The 24654-nt window shown below is 46.1% G+C and overlaps 1 protein-coding gene across 1 annotated transcript in view; it reads left to right on the forward strand.

Moving 5' to 3' along the window:
- Nucleotides 1-1919: 1919 nt before the first annotated feature.
- LOC137662153 (dual specificity protein phosphatase 13B-like) overlaps nucleotides 1920-24654 on the forward strand; it is a 28581-nt gene continuing 5846 nt past the window's right edge. Inside the window, exons 1-3 of the mRNA XM_068398247.1 lie at nucleotides 1920-2139; nucleotides 21094-21285; nucleotides 21990-22210. Coding sequence (XP_068254348.1) covers nucleotides 21095-21285; nucleotides 21990-22210 — 412 coding nt within the window. The 5' untranslated portion in view covers nucleotides 1920-2139; nucleotide 21094. The remainder of the gene's footprint in view (nucleotides 2140-21093; nucleotides 21286-21989; nucleotides 22211-24654) is intronic.

Below are 24654 nucleotides of genomic sequence, written 5' to 3' on the forward strand. Positions count from 1 at the left end.
TATCGTGTTCTGTGGCATTTGCTTTTGTGAGCGGACTCAAGTGAAAACTGAAGGGGCCCAGGAATGGCAAGAGAGGTGCTGACAGGCATCAGGCTTTCATCTTTGTGTCTTTGAGCCACCATAAGAGCACTCAATAGCTACTGTCATCTGATGGATCAGTGCTGCCTGGAAACTATGTGAAGCACATCTGGCTCTTGGTTCCCAGCAGACAAACATTCACAGCACAAAGCCAGCTTGGAATGGCAGTTGTTTGCATTCCTAGTACCAAATGCAGGAATGCAGAGGCATGAATACTTCCCACCATGTGAGCTGGCTGCTCAAGAACAGCACAGTAACAAGGGAAAACATTCCTCGCCATTCCCAGTGCTGTCTACGAGGCAGATTTCTGCCTTCAGGACATACAACTCAGTACCTTTTATAATGTTCTTTGGTGATATCTACATCTGCTATATGGGCCAGACCACAGGAGTGAGAGAGCAAAGCAGAGCATTTGGCACTGATGACTTGATCCTCACACTGAGGACATCTCAGGGGGTTTTGCTCTGGACTAACCCTGTGGACTGGAGATCCCTGAGCAGCAGGAGCGCAGTGCTGGAGTGCTGCTTTGCTTTAGTTCCCTGTGTAAGGAACTGGGGCTGCTCTGCAAGGTCAACAGAAGCACAGCAAGTAGGAACGGTCAGCTTAAAAGTATGTTTCAGACCCAAATCAAAATTTAACATGCACGTCTCAGTTACCTGTTAACTCTAACAAAGTGATTTCAACTGACAGAACAAGCAGAGGGAAAAAAACCCCAGTGGATCTGGCTGAAGCAATGCCTCCAGCCCCAACGCAAGAACCACGTTTCCTTACACTTCCCACCCACGGGAAAACTCTCCTCACCCTTAGCAGCAGCGGGCCTGAGGCCAGCCAGCCATTTTGGGCTGGAGAGCGAGGGGCACAGCTGAAGACGCACGCGCTGGGGGTACGAGAGTACCTGCAAATTAAACACCTCTCGCGTCATAAAACTTACCGCGTTTTTAAAACACTGGCTGGTGCAACTAGAAAACCTGCATCTTACTCTGATGACAAATGACTGCAAACACCGTAGAGCGACACACAGAACGCAGCTTTCACGCTACGATGTAACACATGCGGTTTCCCCCCAAAATAAGGCGCTGCCCCCTCGCCCGCCCCCCTCCCCGCGCCAGCCGCGGCTCCGGGTGGGGCCGCCAGGTGGCGCCATCGGCCCGGCGCGGGTGGCGCCATCGGCCCGGCGCGGGCGGCGCCCCGGCCGGCAGGGCCCGGGCGGGGAGCGGGGGCCGGTGCCCAGCCGCCCCCGGCCGCAGCCCCGTGCTGGCCCTTCCGGGGGGTCAGGCCCCGGGGGAAGCGGGGCCGGCGGTGCGGGGGTCTGTGCTGGGGAGCGCCCCCGCCCTGGCACGCCGCAGGTGCCCTGTGCCACCCGGGAGGCTGAGGCGCAGCCCCCCGCATTCGCCCCGCCAGGACAGACCCCATCTGCCCCGCTGAGACGCGTGCAGGGTAAAACCGACAGCCCGCAACACGCGTGCCAGGGGTGACCCCAGCCCCGCAGTGATGCACGTCGCCGGGGTAAGACCCAACCGCCCCAGTGATGCCTGCTGCGAGGATGAACGCCAGCTGCCCACCAACACGGGTAGGCTCAGGGTAAGCCCCATCACCCCCCCATTGCTCACAGCTGGGGTAAACCGCAACAAGCACACATGGCAAAGGCCCAGGTATCTGGGGCAAACCCCAACCACCCCCCCACCATTCACGTCTCTGGTGCAAATCCTACTATCGCCACCAGCGTTGCTACGGCCAGTGCAAACCCGGTGTAAACCCGCGCAGCCCCAGCAAGGCTGGCCGGGTCACATCTGCTCACACCACCTGACTATCGTCCTCTTTGAAAACTCAGCCTCCCGCTGCTGCTGCCCTCCAGTCGCTCGCTCTGGCTCATGCTTGCAGGTCCAAAGAGGGTAGGGCATTATGGTTTATAATTAACACAAATAAAAATAGACTTTGAATAAGCTGAACACAGAGAGGCTAGAAATCTGTTGTGCAACTGGCACGTTAGGAAGAAACTAACTGGTATTATTCAAACAAAGGTAATCCAAGAGACCGCAGCGCAGGAGCTTCAACTACCAGGCAAGTACTTTTAAGCTTGTTTACAAACCAAACCCCAGTGAACTCAATACATGCACTGAGCAGCATGAACTTAACCACAGCCCGCTCTGCAAGCAGGGAGACAACTGCAGGGTTAGGCCAGACTCTCATCTCTGCCGCTGTACTCAGAAACTCTAATATTTGTGAAATTCTAGTTTGCTTTCCAGCTGGATTCCCAGGCTGAGGCTCTCTCACCCACAAAGATGCTTAAATTTGAGGGGTTTGGTTTTTTTTAAATACCAATATGGCTTGTATTTAAATTTCTTACAGATCTGTCTTTAAGATAATAGCCATGAAACACTGTATCTGGGTTTCCTTCTTCTCAGCTGATGTTCACAAGAGTTGTTCCTGTGAAGGGAGAAACTGGCCAGCCAGTTACACTGGAGAAAATGTGAAACAGACTATGAATAAAATGCTGTGCAGTTCAAAAACAAAACTTGGGGGAAAGAAACAAATGATTAAGAACTTGAGGGGGGATTTTTTTTTGCCTGTTTTTTTTTTTTTTTAAACTAACTCTTCATAGTTTGGGGCTTCTTTGGATTATTTATAACTGAATCTCCAGGCAGAAATGGAATTTTTAATATCAGCAGCCTTCCTCAGAACACTTTTATTGAGGAAATATGTTTATATGGCTGTGGAAGCCATAGGGATGCTTGTAGTAAAAGAGTACAGAAAGAGAAGACTGGGTTAAATTAATTCCTGGTAAATACCTACCAGCAGACTTGCTGTCTATATGGGGAGCTGGAGACAGAACTGTACCAGGGTAAAAAGGATACTGTGTCTATTTATAGCACTGCCTTCAACACCATAGGAATTCAAAGGAAAACTCCAACTCGGCACACAGTCTTCTCATCATCTGCTTCTGTCAAGATTAAATTGGGGCTGAGATCATACCCTTTCCCTGTAAATCCCTGCTAGGAAGGATCTGTTCCTTTCTGCAAGTAAGGAACTAATATGGTACAAACCACTCCAGAGCTCACACGGTCAAATGTCACCTCTTTCCTCTTGGTAGTCAGAGGAGGGGGAGAAAAAGAGCCTCACAAGTCTCAGCACTTTAGCAGGAAAGAACAAAGGTGTTTCACTTGCTCTGCGTGCATGCTCCCTGTACTGTCCCCAGCACTTCTTACACCAGATGCTCTGGGGCACTTGCAAACAAAAGGGTAGCGTAGCTCCAGCACGCTCCCAGTGCTAGGTGGCAGGGAGGGGAAGAGGAACAGGGTCCTGGCACATGGTCATGGTCACTCATGGTGTCACTGAGATGAGGCCCTTACCCTACAGGGGTATGTGCCCCTCTTGCCACTGCAGGGCCATCTGTCTCTGGGAAGGAGTGGGCTCCAGTAGGTGTGTGAGGCACTTATTTATCAGTAGAAATTATCTCTGATATTAAGAGTACAAATGAGAGCAGCCTTAGAAAAGGTATTAGCAAAAACCTGACCACCACTCTAAAAATAAGGTAGGCTCCTGGAGTTCCTGAGCTCCACTCTTCTTATAGCATCATGGTGCCTCAGATCTTTCCTTCTCATCCTCCACCTTCCAGTTTCTCTTTAATAAGAGCTGCTCTTTTGTTCTTCACAAAGCACTACCTACCCTACTCTCTCGTTGCACCTCTTTTGTAATTCCATTACCAAGCTGTCTGCTAGGTGGGGAGCAGAAGGTACAGGACTTGGTGCTGCCTTTGAGGTACAGGTAATTATTATGTGCATCTGTTATTGTGGTTGCTGCCTCAACAGGTGGAAAACATGCTGTTCTCTGATAGATTTGCAGCACTCTGTGCTCCTGCCTTGTCTTTTCTCTGAAGCCAGTCGTGTGGTGTTCCTAAAATAATAAACACAGCCTCACTGCTGCCACAAAAACCCCTGGTAAATATATTTTTATGGGAATGAAATATTAAAGGATTTGAACAGTTATTCACTGAAAGCAAAATATGAGCAGTAAGGTTGGGTAAAGATTCAAAGGCTGGTTTGCTTCCTTTCCCTGGGGCACATCAAGGCTGTACTGTTTGCACTTGAGAGATGGATAGTGGGGAATTACTTAACTCGAAATGATGGAAACAATTCAGACTATAATAATATAGCATGAGAGTTTCTCACATTACATCTATTCCCCATACTGCTGGCTATACTTTGCCTTCAGATTCACATGCACAACTCTCACTGGATTCTGGAGGAACTGTATTTGAAGCCAAAACGCATTTCATTGTCTTTCTGAAGTCTCTCTACGGTTTAGTTGCTAAATCCTGAGCTCGACTGGGGACAAAACTTGTCTAAACATTTCCCAGTGTCTGTCTCTGTGAGATTCCCATCTGCTGTTTTATTTTGAATTTCATCTTCCTACTTTCCTAAAAACACAAAGCAGAAACACACGTTTCCTCTGCCATGGAGTGCAGGAATCACCAAATTTCTCAGCAGGTTCTCTCACAACATATGATGGATCCAAGTTTGTCTAAAAATGCTACAAGCCCTTTGTGGGGTGGAAAGGGAGGAGACCAGAAACATGGGCCAAGTTTCTGAGTGTTATGAACACCCCCCTTCCCCCAAAGGGACTCCATATCCTGTTTCCTCTCTCCCAAAAGTTTCACCTGGCTTTGGGTTTCATTAGGAGAAATACACATTGCTCGAGTCCAGGCTCTAAGGCTTCGGTTCATGCTTCCTGCTGACACTGCAGAGACTACAAGAGCCACAAAAGCTGAGTCTGACCTGGGGGCTTCAAATTTACTACAATAGCAGAGCAAATTAAATGGAGAGCACGTTAGGCGGGTTGGGAGATTGTTGTTCACCAACAAATCTTCATTAAGTTCCCACACCAAGCTGTGCTATACCTCTGATGAAACTGATTATTGTGTCTCCATCTGTGTTTCAGCTATTTCTCCACCAGGCTTAAAAGAAATTCACACTTGCTTTAGGTCTAATTAGAAGTAAAACACAATATCAATCCACCTTGCCCCATGCATGCACCCGGTTTGGAGGTATTGGTGCATCATTCAAACAGGCCAAGTTCCACTCTGTTCACCACGTTATTTACTGCGCTGGTTTTTGCCAGCTCTTTCATTTACTGCCAGTGTCTCACAGAGACTTTGTTCACTGTTTTACGGTGACTTTCTGGATTACTGGTTTGCATTACCAAAGACGAAGTCTGAGATCAGTTCCTGGCACTGCCCTCCAGACGTTTCAGCTCAAAAGCCACCAGCATGAACCCCAAGAGTTCATGTGACTCGCACCTCCCCACAGCAAAGCCTGTGCTCGGCATAACAGCAGCTTTCACAGGATTGGAGCAAAGCCCTTTTCTAACATTCATGACTGAAGGGGGGCTACCACAGCTGGGGCCTCTGACAGCCTTCCCCACAGACCACTACTAGAAATATAGCTCCACAGGTAAAACTCAGATGCCAAGCTGCTCTGCTGCACAGGCTTCAAAAACACTCTGCCCAATTTAGGCCAAACGGAGAGAGGTTTGACAAAAAAATGCAAGGGGAAACAAGCAGAATTAAAGAGCAGTACTGAGAGTTAATATAGCTTTAGCATTTGCAGTGTATGTGCAGAGCACAATCTTCTGCCACAAAATGTCCTTGCCCTAAGGTAAGGTAAGAAACAATTATTAGGTATTTCTCTTCTAAATATAAGGTAAGAAACAAAAGGTACATGCAGATAGAGCTTGAATGAGGGAGTTAGCCTGCAGTATCATTCTTTGCCAGATAACATTTATGGTGGCCAAACTATGTGTTGGCCATGGAGATTGGCCGTACCCCATACCATGTTGTCCTCAGAGTCAGATAACACTTGAAAAACGCAGATGGGACTCAACCCTTTCTGTATCAAAGAGAAGGCATCGATTAGTTGGGTTTATGCAACGGCACCTCAGCATGCAGGCTGTTACTGGTTCCCTGCACTTGGGCACTGCAAGGCCCTTCACAAAGCTGCCTGTAGTGTCCCAGGCAAGACTGAAGAGTGCAACCACAGCAGCTGCCTTCTAATGGGATCCAAATTATTTTTTGCTAGTGGTTAACTGGTTTCTACGCTCTAGAAGAAAATGTGTTCTGTTCTTTTTGAACCAGGTGATCGATGACATTTCGGGACACATATTTTTAACTGCTAGTTTGTTTTAGAAACACGGTTAAGAGTTAACCTAAAGGACGATGATTAGAAATACCTGTAATCCCAAGAGCTAACACAACTGCTGGGAAATTCTAGACCTCAAATCAGCTGTGCTACAGAATATGATGAGTTCCTACTTTTTTCCCTTCAGCAGAATTAGTAGTGAGATTTTACAATAAGAAAGCAATTTGCTTAGCTGACTAGGGATTTCATCTCCTTCCATTGCATCTCTCAAACTATACACACATCAGCAAGTAAGTCTCAGCTCTGTTCAGTCTAAGTCTGACCTCTGTACTAACTGATTTATTGTTTTTAGTTCTCAAATAGTGTATTACATTATACCCCAAAGGGTCTGATTAGAACTGGCCAATATTTTAATGATTTATGAGGGGCATCTGAGACTGCATGGGTAGCATACGTGTTGTGTCACTGCTATAGGAGAAGTCTGTATTGATCACACCAGCGTGCTCCAAGACCAGAGCGTGTCAAATTCCAATAAGCTTTAGTTCACAAACCTGATTTGACAGGTGGCCAAGCGTGCACTGGGACTGACGGTAGTTCTCATGGTGGGAATAAAACGAAACAGCTGGATTGCTTCTAGCCATTGCGTTATGAGAGGATTTCCATTCCTTTCTCTTGTTCTATTTCTATCTTGCAGTGCTTAAGGAGGTGTTTATCCTTCCCAGTTCTGTAGCCAGAAACCTGGGCAACAAGAGCTTGCTATCAGCTCTGTAGTTTATCTTTCTGCCAGAAGATACTGGTGAGAAATACAGGCTACTGGAACTAGCCTTCCAAACCTCTCCAAATGCTGCCATGGCTATCACATTGCTAGAAAGTCTCAGATGAAAGAGGCTAGGGTAAGAGAAAGAAAGATGAAGAAACAATTAGAAAGACAGTGCAGTTGTTTTTAAGCCATAATATCACTGCATTTAATAAGGGATCATGAAATTTTTTTTAGGGTATCTCTAAAGAAGGATTTTGCAAGCACTGAAAGGAGGGTATCAGGAACACAGCATGGTGAGACAGGGTTTCTGTGTCCTTGGTTTGATTTTACATATTCTGAATTCTATTTTGAGCATCAAAGCTAAAGCCTGCCGAAGCATTCCTAGGAAACCTCGCCTCCCAGCGCACAGAAGTCCAAACTTGACCATGACTTTCACCTCATAATGTAAGCTGCCTTTGACTCACTAGAGGTGGGCACAGCTTTTGACCCAAATTAAACACGAGGGTGACTCTTTATGCAGGTTCAGCTATCACTACCAGTGTTTGGCAGCACTCTGCCCCTGGGTTGCCTCCCACCTCAGACTTGTGGAGAGATGTAGAAAAATCATCCAACTTAACTTTGCCATCTCCAACTGTATGGTGGGAACAGCAGTGTCTTCCTCACAGGCTCACTGTGATAACAACTGTAAAATGCATTCCAGTGCTCAAGAAACACCAGGGGACTGTGGCTGCCTACCTCCTGCTGTTTTCCATCTTTCTTCCTAGCAGGTTACTCAACGCTTCTGCTACACCAAGCGTAGAGATATGTGTCTGCTGTCTCCTATAAGTTGGGTAGCATAGAGCTATCTTCATGGTGCTGGTAGAGACCACAGAACAAGAACAAAGAGCAGTAAAGCTGTCAATGCCCCCAAACAGAACAGACCCCAAAAAAGGCAATATATTGTTTTTAAGATAGAAGAACATACCAGAGCTAGTCACAGGGGAGAAGGGGTTTGCATTGTGCCATCCTTTTGGTTAAATCCTTGGGGCAGGAACCATTCATTTGTAATGGAATTCTTTGAATTCTGAAGCCTGATGTTTCCAGCACTGGGCTGAAGGACACTGCTATATTAGTTATTGTTACAGCAGCCTCATTCACCTTCAGATGTGGCCTGCTAAACTCTGGTGGGGACACAGGACACTGACCTAAGGGACTGCATTGCAACTGGGGTTCTGTGCAAGGCACAGAACAGGAAATCCTTGGCCTCTGAATGCTGCTGAAGCAAGAAACAAACGTGACTTCTGCCTTAGATCATTTTAGAGGTGACCTGGGAAAATTAGATCAGGCTAGATTAAGAGTACGCAACATGGAGTAAGCCTGAAGAGTAAAACCATGTCTGAGAGACTGGAAACACCAAAGTGACACCTTGTCCTTTCATTAAGCTAGATGCAGCGTGCCCAGCAACCCATCTGTGGCTTTCTTGTGTTGTGTTCAGTTGGAAGTGAGATGTCCAGATCGACACTCCTTACAAAGTAGACAGTATGCAAAAGAGTGTAGTAGTAGGGCTGCTTGTCAGTCGCAGCTTCACCCCAAAGAGCCACAGAGAGGGAGCAGAGAATGTACCCTGCAGTGAACAGCACTACCAGGCTCTGCCTCCCACACAGCGACAGTGCTGTGGCTGAAATGCATCACCGCAAATGTGAGCCTCCAGTCCACTCGGTCTGCTTCAGAGAAATAGACTCAGCACATTTCAGCCAATCTGTGAATAAACCCAAGCTTGTACCTGTCTGCAGGGTCATGCTGTACTAACATCATCCAGTAATGAGAGCACCACATGCTCTCTGCAATTGCAGGCTGCAAATACTGGTAAAGCATTACTAAAAGACATGAAAAAGCAACAAGGATATGTGATGTTCAGGGAGGGTGAAGGCCTTGGAGTGGTTGTACCAAAACACCAGTGTCAGCCAGACAACCCAGCTGGTTACTGGCAGCTCCAAGAGGAAATCAAAGTGGCACACGTTACTCCTGATTTACAGCAACCTGCATCAACTTGCCAGCCTGTCTTTCAGAACTGTTTCATCCTTTGAGTTTTTCAGTAATCTTCTGATGTGCTTCCAGAAGAAAAAAACAGAGTTTACCCATTCAGAGTATACTGGCTTCACCTCGGACAAGTCATTGCTGGAGGCAATAGAGATACAGCGATGTAACAACCCTTGTGCACAGAAGAGCCAGCCTTCAACACAGAAACAACTGAATTTTAGGCAAGCTTGTCTTCAAGTAGGAGCACAGGGATAGCAAAAGCATCTCATGAATGTAGCACGTCCAAGAGCTGTTTAGTGCTACAATACTGTAGATTGGGATTTTTGTTTTCTCAAGAGGGAGTAAAAAATATGAGTACTGAATGGAGCAAGGAGTTACAGACTGTCCGGTCATCAGTCAAGTCTGATGGCTGAAGTCCACTGCAGAACAAGACACTAGCAATAATGTTTGATCTAGGAGCCGTAGCCTGGCAGGGAGCTAGAGAGACTCTTAAATATGGGCATGCTGTTGCAGTGACAAGTAGCATGGAGATATGGCAGATGCATTTTGGACCAGCTACTGTCTTTGGGTCATATGCAGTGTGTCTGACTCTCTACCAGATCAAGTTGGGTTAATGGGTATAAGGATGCACTTGGCAGCTGAGAGCACAAGAGTACCAAGGGGCTCCAGAGGGCCCAGTTTTGCAGTTGCACTTCTGTGCTCACAGCCAAAAGCCCTGCATCTTTGCTGGGACTAGGGCTGGAGGGGAACCGACTTTCCTTTTCTTGCTTGCCAAGAGCCAAGTTCAGGTCCTTAGAGCTCTACAGTGCTCTCGCTCCAGATGATGACTTCATGAACACCTAGGGCCGGGGAGGAACACCGCTCCCCGCACAGCTTTAAATGTTTGTGTTTCCCTGCATATGCCAATGACATCATTGCCACCTGAGGGCCTGAACTCTGGTCTTGGCAGGTAAAAGCCTTTTGGGTCACCTTACATTGGGGTTCTTGCTCTTGATGCATATTTATGTAATGATTGCTAGACGGCTGTAATTAAATGACTGTAAAGCACCACCTAAAATGCACTAGTAATAAATTCTTAATAGCTGATACTATAACAAGCAGTTACAAAAAAATATATCGTAACATGCAGATTGTTAACAGTGTCTGGGCCTGTTTAATGCACAGCTTTAAATAGTTACAATGCACACTATTAAAATGGCATGTAAAATTTGTAACTAGTAAATAAAAGGTCCAGTTCAGCAACAAAATATACCCAAGCTTCAGTGGTGAAGGCGGTGCAGGAAATCTTGTGGTGGGTGAGCTATCTCCTCTTATCTCTGCAGTCCTTCTGGTGGTGTTACCTATCAGCCATGGTTTCTGTAAAGCATACTCCATGTGCCCACCCCTGCCTGGTGCGGACTCTGTCCCTGCTTCTGTCCTGACTCAGAAACATGGTTAGGATCCCATTTATATTACAAAAATGCAACTGTGTCCAGAAAACCCTTGGTTTTGCATTCCGTGAGGAAGGGGTGGGTCAGGGAAAAATCCATTTAGCTGCCCATATTTTTCACTTCTCTTTTATCCAGTCAAAGCTGCAGTGTGGGCAGTATCTCTACAGAGATTATTTCCCGTGGCTAAAGAATAAAATAAATATACATGCAAGACCCAGAAAAATTAGCAAAATCAGCAGGTGGCCAGGTTTTGCACATTTGGTACAACGTTGCTGCACATGAAAGGATGGCTGCTTCTGCCTAGCCACCATCAAGAACCACACACATGGTTGGTAAATACAAGTGTACTAACCAGCTGATGACACGAGAATGTTTTATACTACAGTTACAGACAAAAATGAGGCCACCCTGCCTCGGGGCGTGCATGCTGATGTACATCCTGAAACAGTCAAGACCATCAGGTCTGAGCCCTGCTGGCTGGCCCACAGACTCGCTATGAAAAAATTAGACATTTTTGAGGTTTCTGAGGCCTGGCAACCCGTAACATCAGTGGAAGCTGTGGTAAATTCAGCATATTTGAGAACCAGGATGGGTTGATTAATTTCTTCCTTACATTTGAGTAGTGCTTTCCATCAGAAATGTCGCTGCTGATTTTCCTGGATGTCACACAGAGGAAAGTTCTACTTGGACAGAGGAGAGGCGTCACAATCCCTCTCCAGTTAGGACAGAAAATGTGGTACCAATGCAATAATGAGGGGAAAAAAACCCTATCAGATATTTTCCTTTTGCTTGTGCTGCTCAAAGCTGTCCAACACAGAGATTAACTTAGTCTGCTCACCAACATAGGCTCTGTGTGGTCTGTTGAGAGCAAGTCCACCTAAATGGATTTTGCCAAGTCACGCCAAGTGGGTGCCTTACCCTAAACATATAGCTGGGTTAAAGTCGTGGGTCTGGAAGCCTCTACTAAATTTGGAAGTGCTGTTCAGATTACATCCTCCAGCTGCTGGAAGGATTTTCTTACAAACAGTTGGCTACTCAAATACCTCGTGCCTCCCTGGAAACAGCTTTCAAGTCCAGCCAGCCCTACCTCAGTCATCACTGTATTTGATTCATACCATCTATATCCCGTAGCACTCCTAGCAATTGATAAATTACAGCTTCAGCGAGACTATCGGGTTAAACACCAAGGAAGAAAGAATGATGACAGTAATACTAGTCATTTGTGTGGAGATGCAGCCACACAAAACCCTCTCTCAAACATATGTTATCTTGGAGGAATCTTTCCAAGGGATAGGCTTTCTGAGAAACGTTTATGACTTTTCAATACACGATAGGCATGAACTTGACATGACCTACTTCAGCCAAGCCCTGGGCTTCAGCCTGGTCTTTTACCACCACAAATCAGCCCCCCGCGAGCATCAGCCCCGAGCTGCTTCCCCCTGACCCCGGACCCAGACCCGGAGGTTCCCAGCAACGAATCAGGAGAGGAGGGGGCGTAGCCGGAGGCACTGCGGGCGATTTAAGCGATTTAAAGGCTCCACCCCCTGTTATCGGGTGATAAAAAGTCTCCTGGAGGGCAGGGACTAGTCCCTGGCCAGAAGGGAGAGGGAGACTCAGCAGTGCCTGTGTGAGTCAGCAGTGACTGGGTGTGTTCCAGGGCAGGAGAGGCTCCTCCAGGGTAGGAGAGGCTGCAGTCGTTTGCAGCTCGTTGGGGAGGGCGCTGACTCCCTCCCAGTGCACAAGGCGAGGAAGGTGCCAAGGAGCTGTGAACCAGGGGTGGCACCAACAGGTATTTCCCAGTTCACTGAAAGAACAATGGTATCTACCCGGTGGAAGAAGACCAAAATGGATGTGGGAACCCAGACAGAGCTCCCACGGAAGGAGGCGATGGTGCAGGTTGCCGGCTGCAGGGAATGCTCTGTGGTGTCAGGGGGCTGTGTGCGCTGTGAGCAAGTAGATGATCTGCTCGGCCGAGCGGCACAGCTGCAAAGCCAGGTTGAAAGGCTTCAAGCCGAAGTAGAAAGGCTTAGGAGCATTCGGGAGGCTGAAATGGAGATAGACTGGTGGAGCCAGGCTCTGCCCTCCCTGCAACAAAAATGGGAGCACCTGCCGGAGAACTCCCAGGATCGAGGGACCCCTGTACTCTGCCCCTCTCAGGTGGAAAACGATAACCTAGAGGAGAGGAGTGAGTGGAGGCAAGTCTATGGCCGTGGCAAAAGGCGAGTGCCCTCCTTGCCTACCTTGCCACCACAGGTGCCTCTGAGCAATAGATATGAAGCCCTAATGGAATACAGCCGGTCCAATGGGGATGTGGTGGAGAGGCAACCTATATCAGAGGTCCCACCACAGTCAGAAAAACCTGACAGGCGTATAGCTACCTCCTCCACAAGGAAGAAGAGAAGAGTTTTAGTGGTTGGAGACTCCTTCTTAAAGGGAACTGAGGGCCCAATATGCAGAGCTGACCCCCATCACAGGGAGGTCTGCAGCCTGCCTGGAGCCCGAATCAGGGATATCACCAGGCAACTCCCCAACCTGGTGAAGGCCACAGACTACTACCCCCTGCTGATCTTCCAGACAGGTGAGGAAGAAGCTGCATCCCGTAGTCTGAAGGGGATGAAGAAAGACTACAAGGCCCTAGGACGATTGGTGAAAGAGTCTGGGGCACAAGTTGTTTTCTCCTCCCTCCTTCCCTTTTCAGGTGATGACATGGAATGGAATAGTAGGATTCTCTCTATTAACGCCTGGCTACGAGACTGGTGCTACAGGCAGGGCTTTGGGTTCTTTGATAATGGCTGGTTTTATAAGACACCAGGCGTGACAGTGGTACATGGGAAAGGTTTATGTCGTAGGGGCAAAAGGGTTCTGGGACAGGAATTAGCAGGGCTCATTCGGAGAGCTTTAAACTAGATTCGAAGGGGGATGGGGTAGTAGCTGGGCTTGCACCACTGGGGCAACGCTCTAGTGTTGAGGTAGACCAGAAGGCCTCCCATCCCCCTGGGGTGAAATCGGTGTGCCCAGCTCGCTCCCTGAAATGCCTGTACACCAATGCACACAGCATGGGGAATAAACAGGAGGAGTTGGAAATCTGTGTTCGGTCGGGGGGCTATGATCTAGTGGCAATTACAGAGACTTGGTGGGACGCCTCGCATGACTGGAATGTGGTCATGGATGGCTATGTCCTGTTCAGGAAAGACAGGCCGCTAAGGAGAGGTGGCGGAGTTGCTCTTTATGTGAGTGAGCAGCTAGAATGTATTGAGTTCTGTCCAGGGGCGGATCAGGAGCGAGTTGAGAGTTTGTGGGTGCGAATTAAGGGGCAGGCTGGCAGGGGTGATACTGTTGTGGGTGTCTATTACAGGCCACCAGATCAGGATGAGGAGGGTGATGAGGCCTTCTACAGGCAGCTGAGAGCAGTCTCTCAATTACAGGGCCTGGTTGTTGTGGGGGATTTCAACTACCCTGATATTTGCTGGGAGGCCTACTCAGCCAGCCATCCCCAGTCCAGGAGGTTCCTCCAGTGCGTTGATGATAACTTTCTGATGCAAATGGTGGATGAGCCAACTAGGAGAGGAGCGCTGCTGGATCTTATCCTCACTAACAAGGAGGGTCTGGTTGAAGAGGTGAAGGTTGAGGGCAGCCTTGGTTGTAGTGACCATGAGATGGTAGAGTTCAGGATCTCATGTGGCAGGAACAGAATAGCTGGCAGAATCACAACCCTGAACTTCAGGAGGGCCAACTTTGGCCTTTTCAAGCAATTGCTAGGGGAAATCCCATGGGACAGGGTACTAGAAGGTAAGGGGGCCCAAGATAGTTGGTTAGCATTCAAGGACTGCTTCTTCCGAGCTCAAGATCAGAGCATCCCAACAGGTAGGAAGTCAAGGAAGGGTACCAGGAGACCTGCATGGTTGAACAGGGAACTGCTGGGCAAACTCAAGTGGAAGAAGAGGGTGTACAGATCGTGGAAGGAGGGGCTGGCCACTTGGGAGGAATATAAGTCTGTTGTCAGAGGATGTAGGGAGGCAACTAGGAAAGCTAAGGCCTCCTTGGAATTAAACCTTGCAAGAGAGGTCAAGGACAACAGGAAGGGCTTCTTCAAATACATTGCAGGTAAAGCCAACACTAGAGGCAATGTAGGCCCACTGATGAATGAGGTGGGGGCCCTGGAGACAGAGGATAAAAAGAAGGCGGAGTTACTGAATGCCTTCTTTGCCTCTGTCTATACTGTTGGAGGCTGTCCTGAGGAGCCCCGGACCCCTGAGGCCTCAGAAGAAGTCAGGATAGAGGAGGAATCTGTCTTGGTTGATGAGGGCTGGGTCAGGGACCAATTAAGCAATCTGGACGTCCATAAATCCATGGGCCCTGATGGGATGCACCCCCGGGTGCTGAGGGAGCTGGCGGAAGTCATTGCTAGGCCACTCTCCATCATCTTTGCTAAGTCGTGGGCAATGGGAGAGGTGCCTGAGGACTGGAGGAAAGCGAATGTCACTCCAGTCTTCAAAAAGGGCAAGAAGGAGGACCCGGGGAACTATAGACCGGTCAGCCTCACCTCCATCCCCGGAAAGGTGATGGAGCAACTTGTTCTTGGTGCTGTCTCTAGGCACATCAAGGATAGGGGGATCATTAGGGGCACTCAGCATGGCTTCACCAAGGGGAAGTCATGCTCAACCAACTTGATAGCCTTTTATGAGGATGTTACCCGGTGGATAGATGATGGTAAAGCTGTGGATGTGGTCTATCTCGATTTCAGTAAAGCGTTTGACACGGTCTCCCACAGCATCCTTGCAGCTAAACTGGGGAAGTGTGGTCTGGATGATCGGGTAGTGAGGTGGATTGTGAACTGGCTGAAGGAAAGAAGCCAGAGAGTGGTGGTCAATGGGACTGAGTCCAGTTAGAGGTCTGTGTCTGGTGCAGTCCCGCAAGGGTCGGTTCTGGGACCAGTACTATTCAATATATTCATTAATGACTTGGATGAGGGAATAGAGTGCACTGTCAGCAAGTTCGCTGATGACACAAAACTGGGAGGAGTGGCTGACACACCGGAAGGCTGCGCAGCCATTCAGAGAGACCTGGACAGGCTGGAGAGTTGGGCGGGGAGAAATTTAATGAAATATAACAAGGGCAAGTGTAGAGTCCTGCATCTGGGCAAGAACAACCCCATGTACCAGTACAAGTTGGGGGCAGAGCTGTTGGAGACCAGCGTAGGGGAAAGGGACCTGGGAGTCCTAGTGGACAACAGGATGACCATGAGCCAGCAGTGTGCCCTTGTGGCCAAGAAGGCCAATGGCATCCTGGGGTGTATTAGAAGGGGTGTGGTCAGCAGGTCGAGAGAGGTTCTCCTCCCCCTATACTCTGCCCTGCTGAGGCCGCATCTGGAGTATTGTGTCCAGTTCTGGGCCCCTCAGTTCAAGAAGGACAGGGAACTGCTAGAGAGAGTCCAGCGCAGAGCCACGAAGATGATTAAGGGAGTGGAACATCTCCCTTATGAGGAGAGGCTGAGGGAGCTGGGTCTCTTTAGCTTGGAGAAGAGGAGACTGAGGGGGGACCTCATTAATGTTTATAAATATGTAAAGGGCAAGTGTCAAGAGGATGGAGCCAGGCTCTTCTCAGTGACATCCCTTGACAGGACAAGGGGCAATGGGTGCAAGCTGGAGCACAGGAGGTTCCACTTAAATATGAGGAAAAAACTTCTTTACGGTGAGGGTGACTGAACACTGGAACAGGCTGCCCAGAGAGGTTGTGGAGTCTCCTTCTCTGGAGACATTCAAAACCCGCCTGGACGCGTTCCTGTGTGATATGGTCCAGGCAATCCTGCCCCGGCAGGGGGATTGGACTAGATGATCTTTCGAGGTCCCTTCCAATCCCTAACATTCTGTGATTCTGTGATCATCTGAAGTGCAGTCAGACTGATATCTTCACTGAGATGACAAGGTCACAGCACATACCAGCTTGAGAAAAAACAGGATGTAGAGCACTTTGTTCTCAAGATTTAAAAATTCAGAAATATTTTTACTAAAGTCAGAGGAAAATGACTGTGTTCTACCCATACACAAAAGCGAATACAATGCCTGGGATGATTAAAATATTCAATACATCATTGAAATGATATCATTGACATCCTTATATTACACTCAAATCCCTCCTTTATCTTGGCATTGGAAAATGCAAGGAAAAGCAGAGGATAGAAAGGCTTTCTACTAAATATCCTAGACATAAGAGTTGTTTTTTCCTCCTGACTTCCCACAGCACCATGGGGCTGGGTTTTGTGTCACCCCATCTCAGCCTTCACACCATCCTCTCAGCTTGATCTTGTACCAATGTAATGCCAAATTGTCAAATTACACTGACTTTTGAGTTTGTTCTTATTTAATTAAATACTCTGGTGTATACAAGGACTGAGACACCTGTCAAGTGATACCTGTCTTTAAAGACCCTCTCCTCAGCACAGCACTGAACAGTACTAATTATGTTACAGATAAAGCTGTAGTCACTGAATTAACTGAAAAACAACCAAAGCATCCACAGTACATGCAGTCCACAGGGGCATTCACTGCTGGGAACAGAGGCAGCCTGAACAGTCAGGAAGGAGGTGCTCTCTGGGACCTCTGACAGGACCACCTTCCTTTCTTCCTGGGATAGTCCATATATAAGGAACCACTGACCTGGTCGCTCTCGTAGCCCAACTGCAGCAAAGCCACTGATGGGTTTCCAGAAAGGCGGCTACAGATGCAGGCATGACGTGGTGACATGTACGGCCTGTGTCATACCCTAGGTCACTCTAGATCATCAAAATGACCTTCTGCTCTGCAATAGGCCTCTTTGATTGCAATTCTCCTGCTAGTCATAATTAAGGAAATTCTATTACATAGTTCAGATACAATTACAGTTGTACTACAAACCAATTCAAAATTAATCTAAATATAATAGTAAAATTTCTCCTACGTGATTGAATAATTACTGCAATACAACTCCAGCAGGGCAAAGATCAGGAACATTCCATACGAATATCATTCAGAAACTGGCTTTTTAAAATTGTATTGCTCATTCACATCCCAGAAACAGATCCACTACAAAAAGCGAATATAGAGGAACTGAGCTGAGAATCATTAAAAACATTTTTAAAATGAAGAACCATCACATTATTACATATAATCATTTTCCTTTCACACTAATTTGGTTTAATCTATTCATGCTCCTTATAAAACATTACACAAAATTTTAATCATAGCATTGTTTTCTTTAAATATGTGCATTTCAGTAAGTGACACTTGCATGTATAAATTTAGTGAGTTAAAATGGTAGACTGACATTAGAACTGAGCAGTCATTTATTCAGAAAAAAATTGCCTTGTTTTCCTGTCTGTAAATTTTCTATGGAAAGCTATTCTTTTTTTCAGTGTATTCATTATTCAATATCTTATTTGAATAGTCCTACAGAGACTTCTCTGCTTTTGAATCATTCACAGCCTGTTAATTCCAATTACTTCACATTTGAAATTTGAACCCCAGTCCTTCCTTTTTATTGGACATAGAGTTAAATGAACTGATGCTGTTCTCCAGTTGAAAAAAATGTGACCAGAATGCAGATGGAATAAGTTTTGTACACAGCATCAGCAGTTCACATCTGTGTTTCAACAGGAGTAAATTCCTTAGCTATAATACAAGATCAATGTGAGCACAAGCTGAAAGTCATCTTAGGATAATTCTGAAGCACACCCATCTTATAAAGAGCATTATTCCACAACTTTTGATATCCACACACTACCTTCTTTTGCCAAGCCTACACAATTATCTTCACTTCTAGAAAGGCAACTTAAAAAAAACAAACAAACAAAAAAACCACAAAAAAACCAAAACAACAAACAAACCTCTGAAGGAGCACTTTTCCTAAGGTGTGCTATACTTCAGTTATCCACCCAGCTGTTACAGGGTTGGAGTAATGGACCTGTAAGGCACAGCTCCCAGAAGGGCTGTGCGAGTGAGCCGCCTCCTGTCCCTTCCCATCTTAACAGCAGTCTGAACGCTGCAATGCTACCAGGACTTTTGGGCAGTGCCCTGTAATTCTCCACTCCCGTGAGACTTAGGAAAGCAAGGCTGACAGCAGCCTTCAGCCCTCTGAGGATAGGTAATATGAAAATCGAAGTATTTATACAGTGGAGAGGGCGAGAGGAAGGGATAACAGGCAGTACTAAATAAGAAAAAAACGAAAACAGTTGAAAGCAACTTTATAGGGAGTGAGAAGTGCCCTAGAGTGGTCGTTAGCCACACTGCAAGGAATGAGATACATCAAAAAAAGGGGAACATTTGCTGCAGATATTATGAGGTGGGAAGGAGTGGAGGAGGCCGTTATTCTTGAAAGTATTTAATGAACTGGCAGATGGCCCTGTGGTCAGGACACAGGAAATGCAAGTCCCATTTCTGCTGCAGACCTCCTGCGTGGGATCAGAGAAGTCATGCTGGTGTCTGAGATTACCAGCGGGAGCTGGGCAGACCAGGCGCAGTGGGCACTTGGGTGGCCAGTGTCAAAGAAGCTATCAAAACCAATGGGAGATGTCCGTTCCAGTGCAAGAATTCCTCCATGCCTCCTCTTGCATAAAGCCATCCAAAATGGGCAAGAACATCTGCTTTTGTTTTCACAGTAAAAGGAGGAGATATGCACATTTGGGAGTGGAGCACGTTCCGCAGTGGAGCTCTTTGTAATACAAACAATACAAGACCATCCTGGGAACATCACTATTTGGAGAAAACTTAACTGTATTCAAGAGGACAAGGCTGCCTGTGAAGGTGGCAGAAGAAGGTGTACTGAAATAACAGAGGGCCCCTCTTGGCAGCTGGGTGGCGAGGCAAATCACCCAAAGTGCACGGCAGAAGGGTGGCTTCTAGTCAATGTTCAGTGGCCTAACACTGACACAATAGTCGCTGCTTCCCTCCTTCATTTCTGTGGCCTTTTCAGGGACTTAGTTGCTCCATTTCTCCTTCAGCAAAACAATGGATAAATACAAAGGTGCAACGAGCTCTCAAAGCAGGCTAGTCTTCAGACTCTGTCTTTGTGCATAAAAGACAAATACTTTTAAAAAAAATGACACCAAAATGTGAACTTAGAGCTAGTGAAAGCTACGGAAACTAGGAAAACCTTTCACCACAGTTAGTGTTTGGAAAGAAATTGTCAATGGAGGTGCTTAAACATGAATGTACAACCTATTTGTAAATGATAGAGGTGTTCAGCAGAAAGATGGAAGATTTCAGGTTTGCTGTCCTGGACTGTTCTACCCCAAACCACCCCTCTAATCATTTATGCAAAAGACATTCAGTAGCCAGTGCCAGAGCAAGACTTTGACTCATTGACTACAACTTCAACCATGTCCTAAGGCAGATGCTTCTCTCCTAAAGCTGTATGAGTTGACAGACTTCCTAATATCTCTGTAACGCAGATGCTTGACTAATTTTTAGAACATAGAAAAAAATTTTTTTTTTATATTTTCTTAAAACAGAACTCTGGTAAAAATAGAATTTCTATTCCCCTCTTAAAAAAACTCCTCCCAACAATTCAAATCTATAGCTAACATAAGGAACCACTATTTCAAAAGAAATGTACCACATGGGAACAGAGTAATTCCAGAGATAAACTGATGTCTAAAAAAGTGTTTCTCCTTGTAATTGAAGTACTTACCTCAGATTAGAAATGGGATAGTTCTTGGAGGGGGCAGAGAGGAGAGGAATGCAAATGAAACAACCTTTTAAAAAAATACTAATGCTCATATGAATGTCAGCTGGAATCACTATAACTTACTCATGCAGATTTTTTTCTACCATGAACATTTTTTCATGAGGACAAGTGTGGCTGGTAACTACCATTGGAATGAACCAAAATACTCCTTACAGAGTTTCCCCCGTCGAAGCTGACAATGAAGAGCTAAACCAGGGAATAAGATTTTGCATAACCAATTCTATTCAGCTCAGCTCAGTTTGTTGAGCAAATTATAAAAGACAGATCAGATAAAGTATATATAAGGAAGTCCTAGTTACATGGTTAAAGGAAAAGCTCAACATACCAAATTAGTAACTTGTTTCTGTACCCACTGAGTAGCCACATTTACACAATACATTTTCCGTAGCATTACCTCTTCCCATTCGAAAGCAGAACTCTCGTGCTGGCATATTGAGGACTGGGCTGTTTCACTGCGTTAATAATAGCATCTATAATTCCAGATAGTAGTATGAATTTTCTCACTTCCTATGAAAAAAATCTTTAAAAATATAATAACGAAGTTTTAATCAACTGTTTGACATATCTAGAAAGAAGGGTTGAGTAGTCAGGATAAAATAAGCCTACTGAGGCTCTGAGCCTAGTAGTTTGCAAAAGCTTTCACTTCCAATTTGCCATAATAATATAAAACTCTATTTTAGAAGCACAGGCTTTGAAATCATTGTCTGAACCACAACGTGGGACTACGTGAGCCACTGGACTGTCATTGTTTAGATTGTAACAGTATTCCCATGTCCAGTCATGGGTTCTGCTGTGATAAGCATATAAACTCACAAGAGAAAGACAGTATCTGCCCCAAAAAGCTTAATACTGTGGGCAACCTTTGCGAGGGGGTAAGAGAAGGTGAGAGGAAGAGAGGGTGACCTCAGAAATGTCTCTGGCTGGTGGTGAATGTCTGCCCTCCACCTTTCAGGATGGCCTGGGACACCCTGTGCAGCAGGGACTTACTGCGCCCCAAGATAAGAAGTGCCTCAAGCCGGACGCCTGGCAGCCAGAGCAGTGCCAGAACACCGTCCCTGGAGGAGCTGCGGCGGCTGCTCTGGACACGCACACACCCCACGGGGCACGTGGATGAAGTCTGGCCAAACCTTTACGTGGGAGACCTGTAAGAGAGAGGGAAGGGTTGAAGGTGTTAATGCAACTCTTGGCCCCCACCCTATTTCCCCCACAATCTGCCACTCCTTATTTAAAAGGGAGAGCTAGACACTAATTTGGGGACCCCTCACGGTAAGTCTAAGTGTTGAGGAAGGCTGAACTGTGCATAGGATGCTGTAGCATAGAGAAAAGGCATCCTAAGTATCTGAAAAGAATATTCCCCCTCCTCATTTCTCCTCCTTCATTAGCACAGGAGCCCCACACTGCAGGAGTCTGATGGGGCCATGGCATTGGTACTGCAGGCAGTCATGCCAGAGCTAGGTAAAACAGGATCAGCCTCATTTTTTCCTCACACTGCCAGATGGCATCAGACCCCTGAACTGATGGATGCTCAGCAGAAGTGACTTGGTGAGAAAGCAAACCAGAAAACTCTTGGTTTGTGCAGAAATATCACCACCACCACCTTTTTATTTTTCATCAGTTGAGAAGAACCTAAACTGATGTTTGGGAGAAAAATGCAGGAAATGTAAAAGTCACTTTCTTAACGAGTCACTTCTGTCTTGAAGCATTTTGGTGGACACTTTGGACCTGATCAACCTGTCAGAAAATAGCCACTACTACTTCATGCAGTTTTCACAAACTGCACCATCAGCAGCATGTTCTACCCCACATTTTAATGCGGCAGGTGAATATAACCCACTGCCCTTCTTCCAGGTACATTGCTCGTGACAAAGTGCAGCTGAGCCGAATGGGCATCTCCCACGTTGTGAATGCTGCTGCCGGGCGATTTCACATTGACACTGGACCCAAGTTCTACAAAGACCTGCCTGTGGATTACTATGGAGTAGAAGCAGAGGACAACCCAGACTTTGATCTCAGCATTTACTTCTACCCAGTTGCTCGATACATAAGAGCAGCACTGAATTCCCCAAGAGGTAACTAGACGATCTGTGCAAGTTGCATATCTTCTGCATAGGAGCCAAGTAGGGCAAGTTATCAAATACTATTTGGCATAAACCAACCACCTGCAGATGTGGGTAAGAATGAAGATACTCAAACCAAGTAGCATCGTGCCTACCTCCTGAACTCCCACAGTGAGTACGAGTTCCCCTGTTCCCCTGAAACAGTGAAGGATGCACCGAACAGGCTTTCAAAGGGTTTTTCCCTATGCCTAGTACTATTCGTTAGCAAAAGACAAAATAGCAAGTATCCCTTATTACTTGTAGGGACACACTGACCTGGGAGGAGGTACATCCACTTGATCTTTTCATATTAGTGATGAGGCTTAAAATAAAAGCTGGGATGGGGTAAAAACACAAGGGCAAGCATCGTATTTGAGTAAGAAAAATCAGCTATAATGCTACAATCTGTGCAAGTCCCACAAACACAGCATAGGGAAGAACTTGCTGGGAAGCAATTCTGTAGAAGAGAACCTAAGCACCGCCACCAGCCAGGAGATAATGTCATGCTGTTGCTAGAAGGAGTATAACCTTGAAACAGGAAGATAACCTGCAAAAATCCCTGGACTCACTAAACACAGGCCAGGTACAATGCCAGAGGCCTGGGGTTAGTGGGGGATCATTACTATTAAGGACAGATCTTCACAAAAGCAAGTCTCCACTCTGCCACAAAACTGTACAGATACCCACTCAAAGTGATTTATTAAGAGAACAGTTATATGCTCAGCAAACTGCTTTGCTTGCATCTTGGTGATATCAATGAGGGTCCTAAAATCCTAACTGCTCAGCTTAGTCATATGCAGCTAGTAGATCAGATACACACCATACAAGCTAGGAAAGGGAGATACAGTAACTGAAAAGAGCGTACCTCCACACTAGGTACCTCGGTGTTTACTCGTTTGGAGGGCTTGAACCATCCTGTTAGAAAGTATTTGCCTTTATGCAACTGAGAGCTGCATTTGGATTTCAAAACCACTAACATATCTGGGGAATTTGGATCTGCACCCATTTCTATTACAGCATATGCTATTTGCAATTGAAGTTATTATTGGTGGTGCTCCAGAGAAAGGTAAGATCCAAAATCTTTTCATGAGTATGTAAAAAAAAAAAAAGTTCCAAATCAATTGATGGAAGAGAAAACAACAGACGAATTGTGGTGGGCACAAGAGCAAACAAAACCAGTGCTTTGCAAGATGCATGCCCAAATACTGAAAGTTATGAATGCAGAACAAGTTAGGGCTCAAGGCAAACACAATGAACTCATCATGTCTAGAGTGCACATTTATCCCTACTCTCATGCTTTTAGACATTGCTTTACTGAACTCCATATGGAAGCAGAGTTCTGGGAATGGAGACAAGGTGAAATTCAATCATATACAGTCCAGCTGTTGCTGACATTCATCATTTTAAGGAAAGTGCAACAGTTTAGAAAATACATAAACAAGATGTTCTGGAAGCATAATTTCCTGAGGTACAGAAATTTAGCAGCTAAATACCCATGACCTGTGCAGGGATGAGACAGGGAGGGGATTGTTACTCACATCACTTAGAAGATTAAAACCAGCATTTATTATAAGCAGTGATGCTGAACAAAAAATTATACCAGGTGACAAGAGGCCTGTTCATATTAAATTCAGGATGTAACGAGGTACTTCTGTTTGATTGAGAAGTCATTTAAGACTGCTGCTTAACTATTACAAGCAAATTCAACATTTTTAAAATGGAATTAAATTATCTTTTTCACCTAGGAGAATAAGTCAAAGTTAAGATTATATGAGGCACAAACATATTTAAAACTATGAATCAAATACTCATTAGAATTAAAGTAAGAACTGTAACTCCCATCATGCTTGAAGAAAAATTCTGATGCTTTACACTAGAAGTCTGGAAAACAGCATGGACAGATTTATTCCAGATTTCTACCTTGCTGAACAGAATAGATCTTTGGTGTTGTAAGGAATTATTTTTAAGGCAACTTCTTCAAACCTGGATGCCAGAGCACGAGCAAAAGGAAGCAGGGGAGTGTGCACTCACACGCTCCTAATTGGGAGCTATTCCTGTCACAGTGGTCACCGGTTGCATCACACCTCGAATGACTTCCTTCATCATCTTTGTCGTACAGATTAAGAAACACATGCACTACTATTGCAGCCATGCCACATAAGCATTATTTTATGAACTCTACTTCCTTGGCTGCCTTTCCCTCAGCACAGCCCTGCTGTTCCTTTACCCACGTTAACAGAGCTGTTTGGGAAGGCTCAGCCAAGAGCAAGCAGATGCACAATCTGCCCCCTTCTCTGCAAGGAAAAACATGGTGTTAGGGAAGTACTGGCTTTCTCCCTCATGCTCATGCTTAAGGGGCAACGCCTTGAATATCAATCTTGCCCCTTTGCAGGGCCATCTGTACAACTTGCATTTTT

The sequence above is a fragment of the Nyctibius grandis genome, chromosome 4, assembly GCF_013368605.1.
Source record: "Nyctibius grandis isolate bNycGra1 chromosome 4, bNycGra1.pri, whole genome shotgun sequence".
NCBI lineage: Eukaryota > Metazoa > Chordata > Aves > Nyctibiiformes > Nyctibiidae > Nyctibius > Nyctibius grandis.